The sequence below is a fragment of the Pundamilia nyererei genome, unplaced genomic scaffold (assembly GCF_000239375.1).
Source record: "Pundamilia nyererei isolate P.nyererei 1_Seehausen unplaced genomic scaffold, PunNye1.0 scaffold00175, whole genome shotgun sequence".
NCBI classification, from domain to species: Eukaryota; Metazoa; Chordata; class Actinopteri; order Cichliformes; family Cichlidae; genus Pundamilia; species Pundamilia nyererei.
In genome coordinates this window covers 1,237,768-1,254,788 of record NW_005187576.1, presented here as the reverse complement: position 1 = coordinate 1,254,788, position 17,021 = coordinate 1,237,768, and the positions used below count along the sequence as shown (strand labels likewise).

The 17,021-nt window shown below is 39.7% G+C and overlaps 3 protein-coding genes across 4 annotated transcripts in view; 1 reads left to right on the top strand and 2 right to left on the bottom strand.

Moving 5' to 3' along the window:
* Window positions 1–6,541, bottom strand: part of trappc10 (trafficking protein particle complex subunit 10) — a 22,499-nt gene extending 15,958 nt beyond the window's left edge. Inside the window, exons 1-3 of the mRNA XM_005746239.1 lie at window positions 6,377–6,541; window positions 1,602–1,683; window positions 446–581 (exon numbers count right to left, since the gene is read on the bottom strand). Of these exons, the coding sequence (XP_005746296.1) occupies window positions 446–581; window positions 1,602–1,683; window positions 6,377–6,437 (279 nt within the window). The 5' untranslated portion in view covers window positions 6,438–6,541. The remainder of the gene's footprint in view (window positions 1–445; window positions 582–1,601; window positions 1,684–6,376) is intronic.
* Window positions 6,542–7,212: 671 nt separating this feature from the next.
* cnga4 (cyclic nucleotide gated channel subunit alpha 4) lies at window positions 7,213–13,634 on the bottom strand. The gene is made up of 7 exons (XM_005746248.1): window positions 13,621–13,634; window positions 11,787–11,888; window positions 11,576–11,682; window positions 10,722–11,305; window positions 10,362–10,607; window positions 9,963–10,128; window positions 7,213–8,036 (listed from the first exon to the last, which is right to left on the bottom strand). Exons 2-7 carry the CDS (start codon window positions 11,828–11,830, stop codon window positions 7,213–7,215), a joined length of 1,971 nt encoding a protein of 656 aa, XP_005746305.1. The 5' UTR covers window positions 11,831–11,888; window positions 13,621–13,634.
* The window catches only part of fhip1b (FHF complex subunit HOOK interacting protein 1B), a 32,648-nt gene continuing 28,904 nt past the window's right edge, over window positions 13,278–17,021 (top strand). For both annotated transcript variants that reach the window (XM_005746238.1, XM_013914158.1), the window contains exon 1: window positions 13,278–13,625. The gene's annotated coding sequence lies outside the window, so the exon portion shown is untranslated. The remainder of the gene's footprint in view (window positions 13,626–17,021) is intronic.

The window sequence follows — 17,021 nt, the reverse complement described above, 5'->3', positions numbered from 1 at the left end:
TATCGCAAATGCGATATATCGTTCAGCCCTAACGCTACGTTATAAAAATAGTGATGTGCGTGACCGGCAGAAGCAACACAAAAGCAGCAGCATCATGCGAAAGGGGATGAACAGTGATCGTAAAAGTATAAACACAACACTCATCCAGGCAGTCACATCCATCTTTAAACACGCATGGATTAAACAAACTCTGCTTTATTACGACTCGACTACTCTCACTTCCGGTACAAAATGTGCCAACACCTTTCCAAATTTCGCTTGAACAGCACCAACCCACAACATAAGTCTTTATGTCTCTGTCAGACAGCTATTTGATAAAGGCGAGTTTATGGAGCTTTGAATCAACCTAAGGACCCCCCAAAGACAGGCTAGAGAATACATGCTCAACCTGATCTGACAAGCAGAGCGAAATAAGATTGTGTATCTGTGTGTGCTTTGTACTCACACAGCAGTCAGTCCAGTAGATGTGGAGGAAGGGGAAGGTGAGAAGAGCCTTGTTGCCCTCCTTTGGGAGCAACTCCTCTTTAAACTGGACAAAATTAGCTTCAAGGAGAATCATTTTTGGTGCACGGCCATAAGTCCTGCACAAAAATGAAAGCAGAGCATCAGTATACAAACAAGTTTACAATGACTACAGTTTATAGCACAAAATGTCATCTTTCTATCCAATGGGTTCTTTTGCCATAAACCCAACCTAATAAACTCTAAAATATCCATGAAGACAGAGCATCATATCTTTAACTGTATCACCAGTAGAATCTGTCTTACTGATGTAATATGTACCTCACGCTGTCTTTTCAAATATATCAGGAGGAAACAGAAGCAGTATCTTAGAAATGGTATTACTACACGCAAGTTTCCATTTTGTCCTCAGAATTGTCGATGTGTTTTCTGTTGGATGAAGATAAATGCTGCTTTGTTAACTTCCTGTTATAACAAAATGGGAAAATTAGATCAAGGATGTAAAAAGCCGCCCATCTTCACTCAATGTGGTTACCGTCACCACAAACAGATGGATAAACTGATTCTGGCCGAAGTCATAACGATAACAAAACCCTGAAGTGTTATATCCACGCAGTGCAGATAACAGCTCAGAAAAGACCATCAGAAGCTCTGCTTGCTATGCCAGCTCATAATATTTTTAATACACAACAATATTCACTTTGCTTTCAAATGAAACATCATGTCTCAGAGAGAATTACATTATCAGTATTCCAGTCATTAAGGCAACTCTGGCGATTAATAATAAACCATCCAATATTACTAAGTACACCTCTGAGATCAGGTTAATGTCTAACCTTGTGTTTTTCTGTTGCTACACTTCATGCTCAGCCAAACCAACCAGTTTTTGTCTCTACTGCAGTTTAGCTGCACCTGTAAATGTCATTTATGGTTTGTGATGAACGGACGTCCTACTTCCTCTTTTAATTCTTTACACCTTTGCTTCCTCTAGAACGTCTCTCATTGTGCTCTGCTCCTGAGGTTTTTCTGTGTGATCAATAAATGTAATACAAATGTATTGTGTTGACTGTAATGTGCTGCTGGTGAAACACTGACCTGTGAAACTTGAAAGGAAAGAAGAAGAAGAAAAACAAACTCACCTCCTCCACTCCATTGGCTCTCTGGGAAGCTGTTGAGCCAATGAGGTATAAAGAGAAGTAAACAAGGCCTGATCTCCAGCACCTGAGACAAAAACAGGAAGACAAGGTGGGTTAAAAATTAGGTCATTGCAAAAAAAAAAAAATGCAATAGTTCAAGGGGTGGTAATGGAATATTGTTGTTAAAAAAAAATAATTCTCATGTCTTCTTGACAATAACAGTTTCCCCGACCAGCATAAAAGGATGTCACACCTGAGTTAAAACAGAGCGAGCAGAGGCCTTATCCAGGTAACTTCAGGGTTAACCTTTCATTTTCTGTTCTACGAAGATGATTCACTTCTTATTAGGGTAAATGGCCAAGGTAACCTATGATGTGACCCAACCTGCTCTGGAGCAGGTTGGGTTCCAGATTAGAGATCAACAAGTATGAAATCAACCAACCTTCTCCGCAGAAAATAGCGTCACTATTCCTGTATGCTCCCTGGGTGGGAACAGTACGAGGGTGTAATATCTTTATGTTTCCCTGATTAGAATCAACAATCAATAATATAGATGTTTAGATGCTTTATTCTTTGATTCTTGTTTTCTGTTGGCAGCAAACAATTTTACAATAATCAGTGTACAACAAGCATTAATATCTGATCCTAAAACAGGACACCTACACTGTGCTTGCCGCCCGTATCAAATGTGCTTGTATAAAGTCTGAATTCTGTCTCTGTGTTTAACCTTTACTCTCAAACCCTTAAACAGCACAGAGTCTGCATCTGAGAATAAAAACTAAATGCAGTTACTAGAACACGGAACACACATCAAAAAAATCAACTTAATTTCACTTTGATCTCCGACAAACTGAAGTGATTTCCACGTCTCCTTTATCAGCCTGTAATCTTTAATGTTTAAACTGGTCCAGTTTAAAGTTTCAGCGCTCTAATATGCAGCCACCAACAGCAGCGCTGAGAGCGCTTAAGGATAAACTTATTAACTGGAACTAAAATCTGTATTTCATCTTTTCTTCCTTTTTTACAACAGTCTTGCATTTTACTGTTATATTTCTGTTCTGAACAACTTGAGAACATTTCTGTTGTACCTGTCATAGGGATCATTCTGGGTGGTAGAAAAGTCACATGATTCATCAAACACCTCCTTGTCAGATGCTGCCAACACCACTTTGATGTGAACACACAACATTGACCGAAAAAAATAAGAATTGGGAACAAAATGCAAAGTGAATTCTTTTTTGTATGAAAATATCAGAAATGGAGTAAACAATCACTGCACAATGTGACAAATGGTTTTTAACTCTAAACACCTTCAGAATCTGCAATAAAACCTCACCAGATGCAAAGACAGTCAAGCTGTGATGACACTTTAATTTAGGGAAAATGTTGTCAAAGTTTTCGTCGGGCTAGTCTGGCAGCATCAACCTCCTGCACTGCACTCTTCTTCTATATCTGCTGCCTCCTGTTTAACAGCCCTCTGGGTCTAAATGATGTCAAGGTTTCCAGAATAAAGCCTCCTCTGCTTCCACAACATCATTCTTGGGATTTCTACTTCTTTTTTTATGTTTAAAGCTGTCCAGGAGGCAACTGTACACAGCTCCAGACTAGACTATTAAACTACACAATATTAGGAGCGCAAATAGATTTTTTTAAACCCCTACTTCTCTCTTTTCTGCACAGCAAACACCTGTTTCCAAAAAGCAATAGAAATACCCTTGTATTGTAACTGATTGCTATGTCCTAGCACAAGTGCTACTGTTGTGACAGAGATTTCTAGCCATCTACAGCTTATCATTAAACAAAAAGTAAAAGAAAAAAAGAATTCATTACAAAGCATATTCACTTTTATTCTAAAGACAGAGCTACTCAAGCTAAGATATTTACACAACCAAAGTTTAACACTGTCAATCCTTTCTTTCATCACGGTGTCATCTGTAAATACAGTCTGGACTAGCCTTCACAGTCGCAGTCATTATATTCCCACACATGGCTCAACATCCGTAAAAGATTCAACTGACAGAAAGCAGAAAAAACTACAGATCAATCACTGGTAGTAAAGAAAGCGAATACCAAAGCCAGGGATTTGAGTTCAACAGTCTATTTTTCTATGCAGTGCCAGTTGCTATAATAGAGCACATGATCAGCAATGCAAATATAAAAGTGCAAAAACACGCATGCATCAGCACCTGTTATCACAGTGCACTGCCCTACACAGAGCCAGAATCAGCCATTGCTATTGGAAAAACAAACATCTGATTTCTTTTGCTACATGACTCGTTGTTCACGCCCCACCTGCGATTACAAAAAATAAATAAATAAATAAAAGAGTCCCTCTCACTCCTGCTGATACTGCTTTGATACAGACCAGGGTAGAAAACTACAAAAAGAGTTGTGACTGTGACTATGACATAATGGTTCAGACATGCAGCTTTTAATTTAAGGCTCCTCTTCCATATGCCTCCTACACTCCATGAATCCACTTTTACCAGCGCGGACTGGTAGAGTCACCACTCCTGCAGAACAATGGTGTCCAATTTTAGAAATTATCAAGCTGTCATTCAAGGTAGATGTGTGGGTTTTGATGAACAGTGACTAAAGCACTTGTTTAAAGCTACACTTGCAGTGTAGCTTTAAACAAGTGCTTTAGTGAACCAGTGTGAAACCATGTTTTCTTTGAATACACTTGAAAAGTAAAAGGAAATCACATGGTTTATGAAACAAAATGTAACCAAATATCCCAAAAGGTCAGCACTTCAACCTCAACGTCAGGTCAATTTGACTCTTTTGTGGCAGTCCTCGATGTCGCCAGCAGTTGTCCATCAGACTAGAGATGGGGATAATAGTTACTGCTTTTTCTGCAGGGTGTGAACAGGAGGACCAGTCTAACCACCACTGGCAGCAGGTGGAGAACTGGTTCATGTACCACCATACCCTCCACATTCTGACCACACCAGAACATATGCATGTGGATCTTGTTCACCCTAACAGTGCCACAAATATCAGTCAATTCTGCCGTTTCCTTTGCATCAGTGCCTAATACACTGAGTGAGGTACATTTGCAAAAGCACTCCTTAAATCGCTTTTAAACACACTATTAAAACTTCACTTTTCCACATCCAGCGTTAATATTTTTTTTCTTTTAGATCTTTTCCTAAGCTTTATCAAACAGTTTCAGTCATTAAAACTAACTAAAAAGGTTTTGTTGCCTCTGCCCAAATAAAACCAAAATAAATACCAAGTGGAAAACAAAATTCAAAGCACTGAGGACACAAAGAGGTTAACCTAACTATTGTATCAAATACTAAAATCTGTACGACTTCAATAATGTGCCTGTACCGTCATCACAGTGACAAAATGTGAACTGGTCATTCTAACAGTTCATGTCTTCCTGTATACTCTGTAATTTGGTCAATTTAGCACAAACAAGTCAGATTTGTTGTTCTAATCTGAAAGCGCCATATTTAACTGTTGAAGTTCAGCATTTTATCACCCACACTGGGATACTGCAGTTGTTTGTGTTAGCTCAACAGTTCTTGATATACCCAGTGCAATGCAAACAATAATGAACTTTGGATGTTCACAAAAGCTGCTATTGAAGCTGCAAAGCAAACTGATGATCCTTGCATTGGGTTAGCTGCTCTCACACACTTGGCACATTGCTGCTCATCTACTACATAGACATACTCTGATGTATCCCTCCTCATCGCTAAATGTTGCTGAGCGAATCAATGTTTCATCATATGTTAATTCTGCTATCATCAAGAACACAACCACACACTATTTGAGTGGCATAAGCTCTGTGTAAATCTATGATCACACGGCCAGAGTAAACCAGAGTGTAACCCGAGGTCTCCACTTATGCACAATTACAATCACACACACATGACACACAAACTGCGTTTTCAGTATCCAACTTGAGACAGTAAGTAATTTACACAGAAACCCTGACAATAAATCCTGCAACAGTAGGGTGTCATTTTCATTTCATATTACATTTACTGTTAAGAGCATTACAATCTCTAAGGCCTTAACTTCATATTTTATATCTGTAAAAGGACCTATTACTACAGAATGCAACCGTCTAGTGTAGGACACACGATAACCCGACAAGGGACCCCTATATCCACACTCTGAGATCTACCTGCGATTTCGCTTGTGAACCCCAATGTCTGAACGTCAAAGTGTGCCACCAATGATTTTCATTCATAGTCCCATTTCCTAGAGCCTCTATCTACTCTTATACTTGCGAAACATACATACTGCGAAATCAGATGAAGCTGGCACCCACCACCATTGTCGCTCCCTAAAATAATAACCCCACCAATGAAGCTTCTACCACACTCCACGGGATTTATGAATGGCAAACCGAGCCCAGCTCTCACTCTTCACTGTGGCAGCTACTTTTCGAGTTCCCGACAGGGAAAACTGTGGCTGTATAGCAAGGAACAATATGATACCCCACTAAAACTGCAGCACCTGTCCGTGACGTTCTATCGTTAGCTGGGCCTGTTAATCAGTGCAGCTAGCTAAGAGACCGTCTTTCCTGAGAACATTTAACACGAACACGGCGCAGTATGCACGTCTAAAAATATTACAGCCTAACAGTTTGGAAATAAGCCATCCCCAATTGCTATACACATAAGCAGCGACTACAAATTGGTTATTGTAAGGGTGACAGCTAGCTTAGCCAAAATAAGCTAATGAATGCAGCTAGCAGGGCTAGCTGTCAAGACCATAAAAAATAAAAGAGTGAACGTCTCCGTTTAACAAACACTCACATGTTACAATCGGCTTGTTTTCCATGGTATAGATGATTGGCTTTTCCTCTTGACCCGCCATATGTGTTAGCGATAGCACTCCATGAAAATGACATACAAACAGTGCTTTATTATTAGTAAGTGCTTATGTATGCAGTTGTGTTGAATCGATGGGGCCTGTGTCCCCACTGCGCTTCCGGGAAGTACGTAAGCCGTGCGTAATTAAAGGGCCAGCAGGCGCTTTTCGCATGGGGGATATAAATGACAGGTTTGTCAGGAAGCCAGCATTTTTCTGTGGTGTGCTGTGCACCAATTTAAAGATGTGCGTGTGTTCTAAAATTATGAGGATGAGGATTGGAAAACTCCGTTGCGGTTTCTGGTCCTCTTCTTTGTTTTTCATTCGGGCGTAGTTTAGAGCAAGGATCTCACCACGCTACACTACAGCTGCACTTTGATAGATGGTGTTAACAGACGCAATTTAGTCATAGGGACAATACATTAAAGGGATGCAAGAAAACGTCTGTAATTGCTGGTTAAATGTTTTATTTAAAATATTGGAATCTGCTGTCAGTAACCAATACATATTAAAAGAATCAAAGTGAACACAACTTTTACAACATGTCATGTATATTGCAAATTAATGAATTAAAAAGAAACAAACAAAGAAACCAAACTAATAAGACTATTTTATTGAAAACTGTATAAATATACTAAAGGGAGAGGGGAGGGATTAATACATTGATTTTCTTGACGATGACTTAGAAGGGAGGAATGCAATGCTGCCATCTAGGGGAACAAATATCCACTGCAGCGTTTCCTGAAAACGCATATGGGAAAAACACAGTTCACATTTCTTTTCATTTTTTCTTAGTTTTTCGTTCATTTCTTCTACCTTTCAGCTTTCTTTCCCTTATCCTTTTCCTCCTTTTCCCTTCCTCAGATTCTCTCTTTCCACTTTTCGCTTCTTTCCCATTTTCAGGTTCAATCTCAGCTCCATCTCCTTTCCCAGGTCTGTCATCTCCTTGGATCTTCTCTCCATCATCTTCACTTTTATCTCCTTGATTATCTGGGTTTTTTGGCCTACATTTATCTCCCTCTACCACCTTTTCAGCATCTTCCTTTGTACTTTTAGTGCTCTCACCATCTCCCTCTTTGGTGATATCATTACTATCATCTCCATGTCCCTGTTTTTCCCCCTTCATATATGAGCCTTCTTCTTCCTCCTCCTCCTCTCCCTCTGCCTCCTCTCGCTCCCATTCAGCCTCCCTACCCACACCTTGCCCTCTTCCCAATGTTCTGTCTCTCTCTCCATCATCTTCTGACAGCTGAGTCTCCAGTTCTGAAACTTCCAGCTCCAGCTGCGCCACCCTGGCCTGCATTTTGCGGTTGCTCGATTCCAATTCCATCATTAGTCGAGCTAATTTAGTTTGCAGAACCTCCAAGTTGCTCTCTAGTCTTTGTATCTTGGTTTCCACTTTCTCTCCCTCCCCTTCCTCTTTCTCCCCACTCTCCTCCAACATGCCCATTTTAGTGAGGATCTGTCGGCCTTTCTCCTCCAGGTGACGTTTGGCTGCAGGGAACTCCGATAATACATCTGTCAGGTCTTCTTTGGACAAGCTGAAGAGATCAGAGTACCCATTGCTTCGGATGTTGGCAGTCCTGCGGTTGCCTGACTTGTTACCTGTAATAAAAGAGAATAGTATTTCTGTAAAAACCTGACAAACCTAAAAATTTTAAGGATGTTACCAACATTTGTTGGTTTATTCAAGACTTTTAAAACCAGCCAATCATTCTTGTTTTGGTCTTAAGTTAATTGAATATACACTATATACACTATATACACTATATACACTATATTGCAATCCATGCAAATCATTGAATTCAGATGTATAATATCAAACACTTAGGCATGCAGAATGCGTCTACAAACATTTGTGAAAGAATTTGTTGCTCTCAGCAGCTCAGTGAATTCCAGCATGGGCCCGTGATAGGATACCACCAGTGCAACAAGTCCAGTTCTGAAATTTCCTCAATGCAATGTAGATGTAGATGCAATGTGGAATGGGGTTCTATGTCCGAGCTGCTGCATCCAAGCCATACATCACCAAGCACAGTATAAAGTCTTGGATGCAGTGGGGTAAAACATGCACCACTAGATCCCAGAGCAGTGAAGATGTGTTCTATAAAGTGGCGTATTATGCTTTTCCATCTGTTTTCGGGAATGTTGCCAGGGTAACAGTACTTGTCTGAGTGCACTGTTCCAAGTGTAAAGTTTAGTGGAGTGGGGATAATGGTGTTGAGTTGTTTTTCAGGAGTTGGACTCAGCCCCTTAGCTCGCGTGAAAGAAACTCTTAATGCTTCAGCATACAAAAATATTTTGCAGCAATTTCATGCTCCCAACTCTGTGGGAATATTTTGGGGATGGGTCCTTCCTGTTCCTACATGACTGGACACCAGCCCTCAAAGCAAATTCCAATTGATTGCAGTTAAAAAACAGCCACCTGATATACAGGTGGCTGTTTTTTAACAGCCATCAGTGTGTAGTAGTATGTCAAGGAAACAAATAAAGAAAAATAGTAAAAGAAAGTAGTAATAATCATCCATAATATTTTGAATGTGAAAAAAAGAAAAATCCAACTGACAGCTTCAACTAAACCAATAGAGTAGGAATTATAGAGGCTCCCAAAAATACCTTTGGACTTACCAAAAAAGTTTAAACTGTAAATAAAAAACAGAATATAATAATTTGTAAATCTTATAAACCAATATTCTATTAACAATAGCATTTCAAAATAATGTTAGCATAAAATTGTGGACCCTTTGAAAATCTTATCATCTATATCTGGTCTCCTCAGTTCCTAGATGTTTAAAGACTGTTGTTAACAGAAGAGGGATGTTACAGAGTGTCAAACACGGCCCTGTCCCAACTTTATAGATGTATTGCTGCTATCACATTCAAAATGAGCTAAAGTCTTTCTTAAAATGTTGCATTTTCTCAGGTTAAACAGGATACATTCTCTATATTCTATTCAATATGAAATATGGGGTTGTGAGATTTACATTAAATTTTACACCATGTCCCAACTTTTTTGGACCTGTGGTTGTATGTATGTTATGGTGTTGTGGACATTTCTAGAGATTTTTTGCAAATTTGTAAAAACTGTAATTCAGCACAACCACTTGAAAGTAAACTTGTTTGCTTTCTTCATACAGCAACATTCCCGATTCCAATTATACACTTTTAGATGCCTTCAGAAGCAATTTTCTTTCATCTGAGTCATCTTCTTGTGAAAACTGTGAACAGAATTATAGGCTCCACCTTGAATTTCAGCTGTACTACAATTAAAAAACTCTTAGTATAATTTGTATTTTAGTCGTAATTCTTCACTTTAAATGTGCAGAAATCCCGTTCCCTCCTTTTATAGAGAATACTTGTCTATTTCAAGCATCTCTAATAGTCTGAAAGAATATTTTTACCATTGTTGAGACTCTCGGTTTTATTTTTTAGACAACTGAAGAAAAAGAGCTGGCCTGCTTCTTGTCCATGTGTCTCTTCACCAGCTAAACAAATTCACTTGTAAGAGCATGCTCAAATCACTTAACATACCTTTGATGTTAAGGATACTAATTTCCCCAAAGAAATTCCCATCACTCAGCACAGCAAATTCTGTAACCCCATCATCTGCCACAACTGCCAATTTTCCTTCTTTGATGATGTACATTTCATGGCCCACATCTCCTTTCCTGCAGACGTACTCTCCTGGACTGAACACCTACAAGATAAAAAGATAAAGAGCAGGTGAGACTTCATCAGCCTCAAAGGATTGTTTTATTCCAAAAGCACTGTCAAGGTAAACCAACAACAGTGTTAAATTCGGATCTGCAAGAAAACAATAAGCTACTGAACCACATTCCACAGAGAGCAGGTGCCATTCACTTTAGTTGTGTGCTCTATAAACAAATTAGTGACTATAAGTTACAAACACAGCTTTGCCAGCTTTCTGACCTGAGGAGTTAGTTTGAGAACCAGCTCCTCCAGCAGACTTCTGTCGCAGTTCTGGAAGATGGTGACTTTGGAGAGTGTGCGAAGATGAACGCTGACCGCGATCTCTGTCCTCATATGCAGAGGCAGCTGCTGCAGGATTTCATTTTCTCGCATGATCTTCTTGTTGATGTAAAGATGCTGGTACCAGTTGTTGATACGCTCTCGAAGCTCCTTGCTGATGTGATGACTACGCAGGTATGCCTTTACCTGAAAGAAGGAAAGAAAAACTTGATTTTCTATAAATGTTAGCTAAAGAAAGCTATCACACAATCTTCATTATTAAAATTCTTTTCAATAAGCTTGGCTCTTCCATCAGCTTACCAGCTCATGGTTAGGGAAGAAGACATTATCGCGATCTCTTAGGCTTGTGATGACATTGCCGACATTGCCAACAATTGACGCAAACACCAACACAGCAATGAGCAAGTCCGCGATCATAAACAAGAACTCCTCTTCCCTTTCTGGCTGGGGGATGTCTCCCACTGTGGTTAAAATCTGTGCGGAAAACCAGAAGCAGTAAAAGTACTGACGTCGCATGGAGCCAAACTCTGTGTTGGTGATATTAGGGTAAACCCAAGGATCACTTCCAAAGCCGAGGCTGCTGGACAGCGCAAAGTACAGACAGGTATTCCAGTGGATAAGCACAAAGATGTAGATCATGAGCTTGGCAATGCGGAAGGTGTTGGGGTAGGAGGTTCTTGTCTCCATGCGGTCCAAGGCCTCGTTGAGTCGTGGGATACGCAAAAGGCGGTTGATTCTGACCAGAGGAGTTTGGATGCCGAATGCAAAATACAGGAAGTCGAAAGGAAGAATGGAAGCCAGGTCCCAGAGGAAATGTTTAGAGCGCAGGTAGCGCTTCCTCAACTGAATCAGGTCTTTGACCAGGATGCCCTGATCCAAGTAACCTGAAGAGGCAAAAACAGTGTTTAATGAAGCCCAGAATACTCATCGTACAGTGATGTAATTTATCAATACACAGGTTGGCTCTAACTGTTAGAAAGCATCCAAATGACTTTTCCTCATTATAGCTATAGCCATAGCTACAGCGGCCACATGAATAGAAGCAGCTAGGGAAAAAAGACTGTCATATTTAATATGATAAAGGGTTATGTAAAACTTGCACGTGACAAAAGTAAGTTGGAATTTGAACTCGCACTGTAAACCGACAGAATTACCAGTGTGAAGAGTGATGATCATATCAATCATATACATGAGGTCTGACACATAGTCCAGAGTAAGCCACACAGGGAGGTAGCTCAGTGCTATCATAGTGAAACAAGTCCTGAAAAACACAAGCATTGCTTCAGAAAATGTCCTATCATGCACTGTTGTTATATGCTTAGGAATGATTACCATTTGCAAACATACCACACTGCACTACTTCACCTCAAAATGATGATTACCCAGTTGTAAACGATGGGTAGTGTCATGACCTGAATCCAGACATAATAAAACTGCTCAGCTGGATCAACAATGAACTCGTTCCAGCTGAGAAATGTTGAAGAAGGGAAAGAAGAGAAGAACAGAGTCACATAAATATTATGATTCGAGACTTGTCATAGTCAAATTATTAACCAAAGCATTGCTTGTGACAGGAAAATGTATTAGGATTTTTCACTGTGAAATATTTGCCAAAACAGGAGCCCAAACAAAACGATGAAAGACTCTTGTCATGAATAAATGATATTATATCTGATCTAATTTGTGTTAATTATCTCAAACAGGTCAAATGTTTTAAATCTTAATAATTGGAAACATGTTGTCATTCTACAAGCTGCCTAATTGAGTAACAGCCTTGTTGTTGTTGTATCACAGCTGCACTTTTCTTTTTCCAAAAAGATTCAGCTTAATCAATAATACTTACTTAAATTTCAAAATTCTGCCCAGGAAAGTGTTATGTTTTCCCTTATCCTTGACACCATCTTGTCCTTCCCCACTGGCTTTCTGCCCCTGTTGCTGCCTAAACAGCCTCTGCCATCGGTTCCCTCTGATACTAACATCACCTGTTATATCCATTTTCCAAACATCGGCCTTAAATGAACGTATTTTTTAGGCAAGTACTGCTCATGATGAAGAGGAACACACAGGCACCACTGTAGAGTCCACCTAACAACAACCCAGGTCTACCTGATCACTGCCTGGTGATGCTGGTCTCTATGGAGGGAAACCATAACAGATGTCATGTTTCTTCTGGGAATTCTTAACTCTCTCGGAAAACCAGAGCAGGCTATCTCTTTAAAATTCAGACACAGCAAACACTGACAGGATTATAGAGCCCAAACTACAGAGAGGATGTCACTGTGTGTCTATAAATGAATAGGGTATGGATTTTTTTTTAATATACCTTAAATTTGACTTGATTATTGAGATTGTTAAATTTTTGTCATCTTCTTGTAATATTGTAAAGTCTTTAGCCTACAATATAGTTGGTGTAAAATAAATTTTGAAATACTCAACTTAAAATGTTGACATAATAATACAAAATTAACACTTATAAATTGCTTTTCTTTTTCCCCAGTGGTAAAAACTTCCATACATTTCTGGATTCGCTATGTGGATTTGCTTTCCATGTTTCCATGTTTAAGCTACGCTGTTTTATTTGACTGCTGCGGGTCTTTACGTTTAGATAAGCTCTCCTTGTTTGCCTGTGCTTAGTTTATTTGCATGGCTTTTCTGAAGGTGCAGTAACTGGAGCTTTCAGGTCTACTGATAAAAACAGTTATCCGACTAAGAGGTGAGGACTGCAAACTAACTCCAAAGTCAGACATGGTGCCAAGCAATTTTTCACAAGTTTCAGCTTTGTGCATTGTGTTTAGCACGCAGTGTATATAATCTGGGCACTTTAAAGCCCTCATACAGCTGTGCGAAGCAGCGTCGCTGTGAGTCAGAGAAGACGTGTGGGCGGAGTTAAAGTAAGATGGCTGCGGGAAAGCGAAGAGTGTTTGAGAAACCATCAAATGGGATGTTTATCTGTTGCTAACAGGATGCACAGCAGCCTCAGTGAAGGAGTGGTTGATTTCTTAGCGTCCCTGACTCACTGTGGTCTGTCTTGCCGGTTGTCTTTTGGTCGCCTCCTATCTTGTAATCGCTTACTGCTCTGACATTGTGGAATTCATCAGCAGCTAGTCGCTAGCAGCATACCAGCGCTAACTTACTAGCAACCAGCTAGCAGGTAGCTGCCCAAGGAAAACACCACCTCGCAACAACTGTTGAGACTCACACAAGGTAGGCAGATTCTCGATGACCTCATAGTGAAGTTCAACAGCACGACAACTGGATAAATTAACTATATGCGTTGCTGGCATTTCTAAGGTAGCTGATTATATTTGCAGTGTCAATTAGCTTGGTCCTCCGTCTTGCATTTGAAATACATTGTTGTTTTCTGTCGAACCACAGCGTAAGGAGCCTCGCTTGGCTGAAGTGAGATGTAGTGCAGAAAAGCTCAAGTGCTGCTAAGTCATGACAAACCAACCGGTTTAGGGGAAAGGGCGTAGTATTTGCTGTGTGCACTGTATGTGCTCTAGCAGTCTGTCAGATTGAACGGGACACATGACCCCCAAATACTGCAGTGATTGATGATTTATGTTGTGATCTTACCTGTGAACTTTGGATTAGATCTGTGGACTGGGTTGGACTTTGGAATTATAACTACACAACTCTAATAATCTGTCACTTCTGTGCCCAGAATAACTAGTAGATCCCCCATCTCGAATAAGCCACATATATGCATATCGCATCAACAGATTAAATCATGGTTGAATAGAAAAGTCTTGTTCAATAATCGCTTAAATTTGTCTGTTTGAGAACGTACACTCTTGCTTATCTTTATTCACTGGGTTTAGATAATAATTTCACCATCTTAACAGAAAGTTAACGTGTAACTATTTTCAGACACATCTTTCAGCCTTACAAGAGTAAGAATAAAATTGCGGTTTTCAGATGAAGAGAAGAGCATCTGTAACGACTTCAGTTTTTAGCATTTTGGGTCATTTTCAAGCAAAATGTACCAGATTCTGCTCAATTCAGCTTCCCAGATGTGAACATTTACCGGTGCTATGGCTTCAGTGTTGGATGATTATTTAAATTTGATCTAGAGAGGAGTCAATATAAGTGTGCCACATTGGGGCAGGGAATATGTGATTAAAAAACCAGATGAATCGGTATTAGAAAATAAGCACACGTTCCTTCAGGTGTCTTATTAGTTCACGTCTGCACTGTTAGAATAGCTTTGGATTATGCAAAGGAAAATCACATTCATATATTATTTTCTTATACAGAAAAAATGATGGTGGTTGCAGACTGAAAGTATTCTTTTGTTTCTACAGCCTGATTCATGTATTGCTTTAATAATATTTGCCTGTCACAGTCAAAGATATAGGATATACGTTTTTCTGATATGCATTGATGCAGAAAAAGCAGTAGGCAGTGGCAGAGGCACGAGTGTGCATCATAGCTGAGCCGCTGATGAGGAAGAGTCAAGCAGTGGTTTAATTGTAAGTTGTTAACTAGTTAGTACACTGCAGGGAAAGTTGATAAACAATCACTAATCATTTTCTTTTTTGTTCAATAAAACCCTGTTCCAGATGTCATGTCACTCAAGTTTATTACAACCTTATGCAAGTCAATCATCACAGCTACTACAACATAACCTCAGTGTTTGTTTTAAAGATTCAAGATGAGTGTTTCTGCCATTGCCACCTTGGTTGCAAAAAGACAAAAAAACCAAAAAACCCAGATGATGAGGAAAGGCTGGTCTGACTGTGAAATTGTGTGGCTAACAACTTGTCAGTCACAAGTCATTAGCTAGTGAGTGTGCAGTTTTGTGGCATGTACAGGCCTCCCTCTTTGAAATACGGTATGACCAAGACTTTACCCTAAATGTGTACCTGACCCCATAAACTCATCAGCAAAGTGTTTACAGAGATTGAGACTGAAAGCCGTTTCGTGTAGTCTTTTACGGGACTGGAAGTCTTTTGTTCAACCACAGCTATCGCCATCTGGTGGCCTTCAGATAGAATTCATTTTTAAGGCCTCCCATATTGGCTTAATTTTGGCTACGTGGAAGCTACATCCATCTTTTATATTGTTTATGACTCTTTGACATCCTTCCTCTTCTTCTTCAACATGTAAGGATAGAGAAAAACACTTGTAGGTGTATGCCACCCTTTTCAGTTCCAGATGAATTGCTGTCTTGGCACATACACCACCTACAGAACCACTGGTACTTAAGCCAACAAAAAGCACTGTTGTGTAGCCGCTGACATCCTTAAGTCCTCATGTCTTGTCTATGGTTGCTCACTATTTGAGTCACAGATGTGATCAGTAACTATCATCAGTCCTCGTGGATATGAGTGGACGTGGAGAATTTCTGGTTAAGGCAGGAGTGGCTCTAAGTTTTTCACATAAATACTTTTAGTTAGTATAAAATAGGTCTTGACCTTTAGACTTTGCATTATGAGACTGTAGCAGTCAAGACTGCTTTGGTGTTCTTCGTGACTAAGCTTTGGCAAATACTTCTCTTTATGAAGGCAGCCTCCCTCCAGTGGAATGTCTAGTTGAACTTTGAAACATTTTATGATTCAGTGTGACCTGAAATAAAACTAAAGCTGAATGGCCATATACTGTATTTTCTACTTCCTGCACATCGGGGTCAGAAAGTTTTAAAATGCTGGTGCACAGTAGCTGCATCAGCAGTTACCTTAAACTTCATTTAGGGTAAGACAATCATCTTATTTTTATCCTCGTTATGAATTTATGCATTTGAAGCAGTTTTCAAGCAGTGTCATTAAGTTTGAATCAGATGTTAAGAAACAGTGAGTCATTAAAAAGTGTGGACTATAGTAACCCATCTTTTCCTTTGTTGTTTGTGTGTAAATACTCTCTATCAGGGGAGCGAAGGAAAAAAAAAAGAGAAGCATTTGAGCCTTATTGATTTAGGGAAGTTGAGCATGACGTTGGTAGACCTCTTGCGTGTGATCCAAGTCCAGTTCATGTGATGTTGGTCCACATCATGTGGCCACAATAACAAAGGTTTGAAATCTACTTTAACATTTATGTATCTCAGTTAAAGTGAACTTACTAACTTATCAAGCCTAAGGGATGTTATCCATAGGAAATACATACAACACTGTGCAAACGTCTTGAGCCAGGATTCATTTCTTTACATTTTGCTTCCAAGGAGTCAGTTTCATAAGATCTTTTGAAGTCTTTCTTTGGACTTTGGCTGCTTTTTCACCTTTTTTCAGTCCAGACCATTCAAGGATTAATCAAAGCACTTAACTCAAAGGATAAACTAGTGTTACACACCAAAAACAATGGGGGGGGATAAAATTGTGTCTTTAGTAGAGATGGACAGATCCGATATTACGTATCTGCATCGGTCCGATACTGACTTAAATTACTGGATCGGATATTGGAGAGAAATAAAAAATTTAATTCGATCCGAAGTATCACACAATCATCTCACAAAACGCGCTACTTGGCGTAACCCAGCTCGGCGCATCGGAGCAGTATGTGTCACATGATAGAGCGGCTGTTGTCTGCGAGACCTGTCGGCGATCTGTTGGAGCATTTGGAGCCTCGCTACATGCTTCCTAACCGCAGCATTTCATCTTGGCAAAA

Coding starts and splice junctions, on each gene's coding strand:
- cnga4 (XM_005746248.1), bottom strand. CDS start 11,830: ATGACACTACCCATCGTTTACAACTGGGTAATCATCATTTTGAG. Junction 10,608..10,721: donor TCTTCCCTAACCATGAGCTG/GTAAGCTGATGG, acceptor TCCTTCTTTCAG/GTAAAGGCATACCTGCGTAG. Junction 10,129..10,361: donor TTCTCAAACTAACTCCTCAG/GTCAGAAAGCTG, acceptor TTTATCTTGTAG/GTGTTCAGTCCAGGAGAGTA.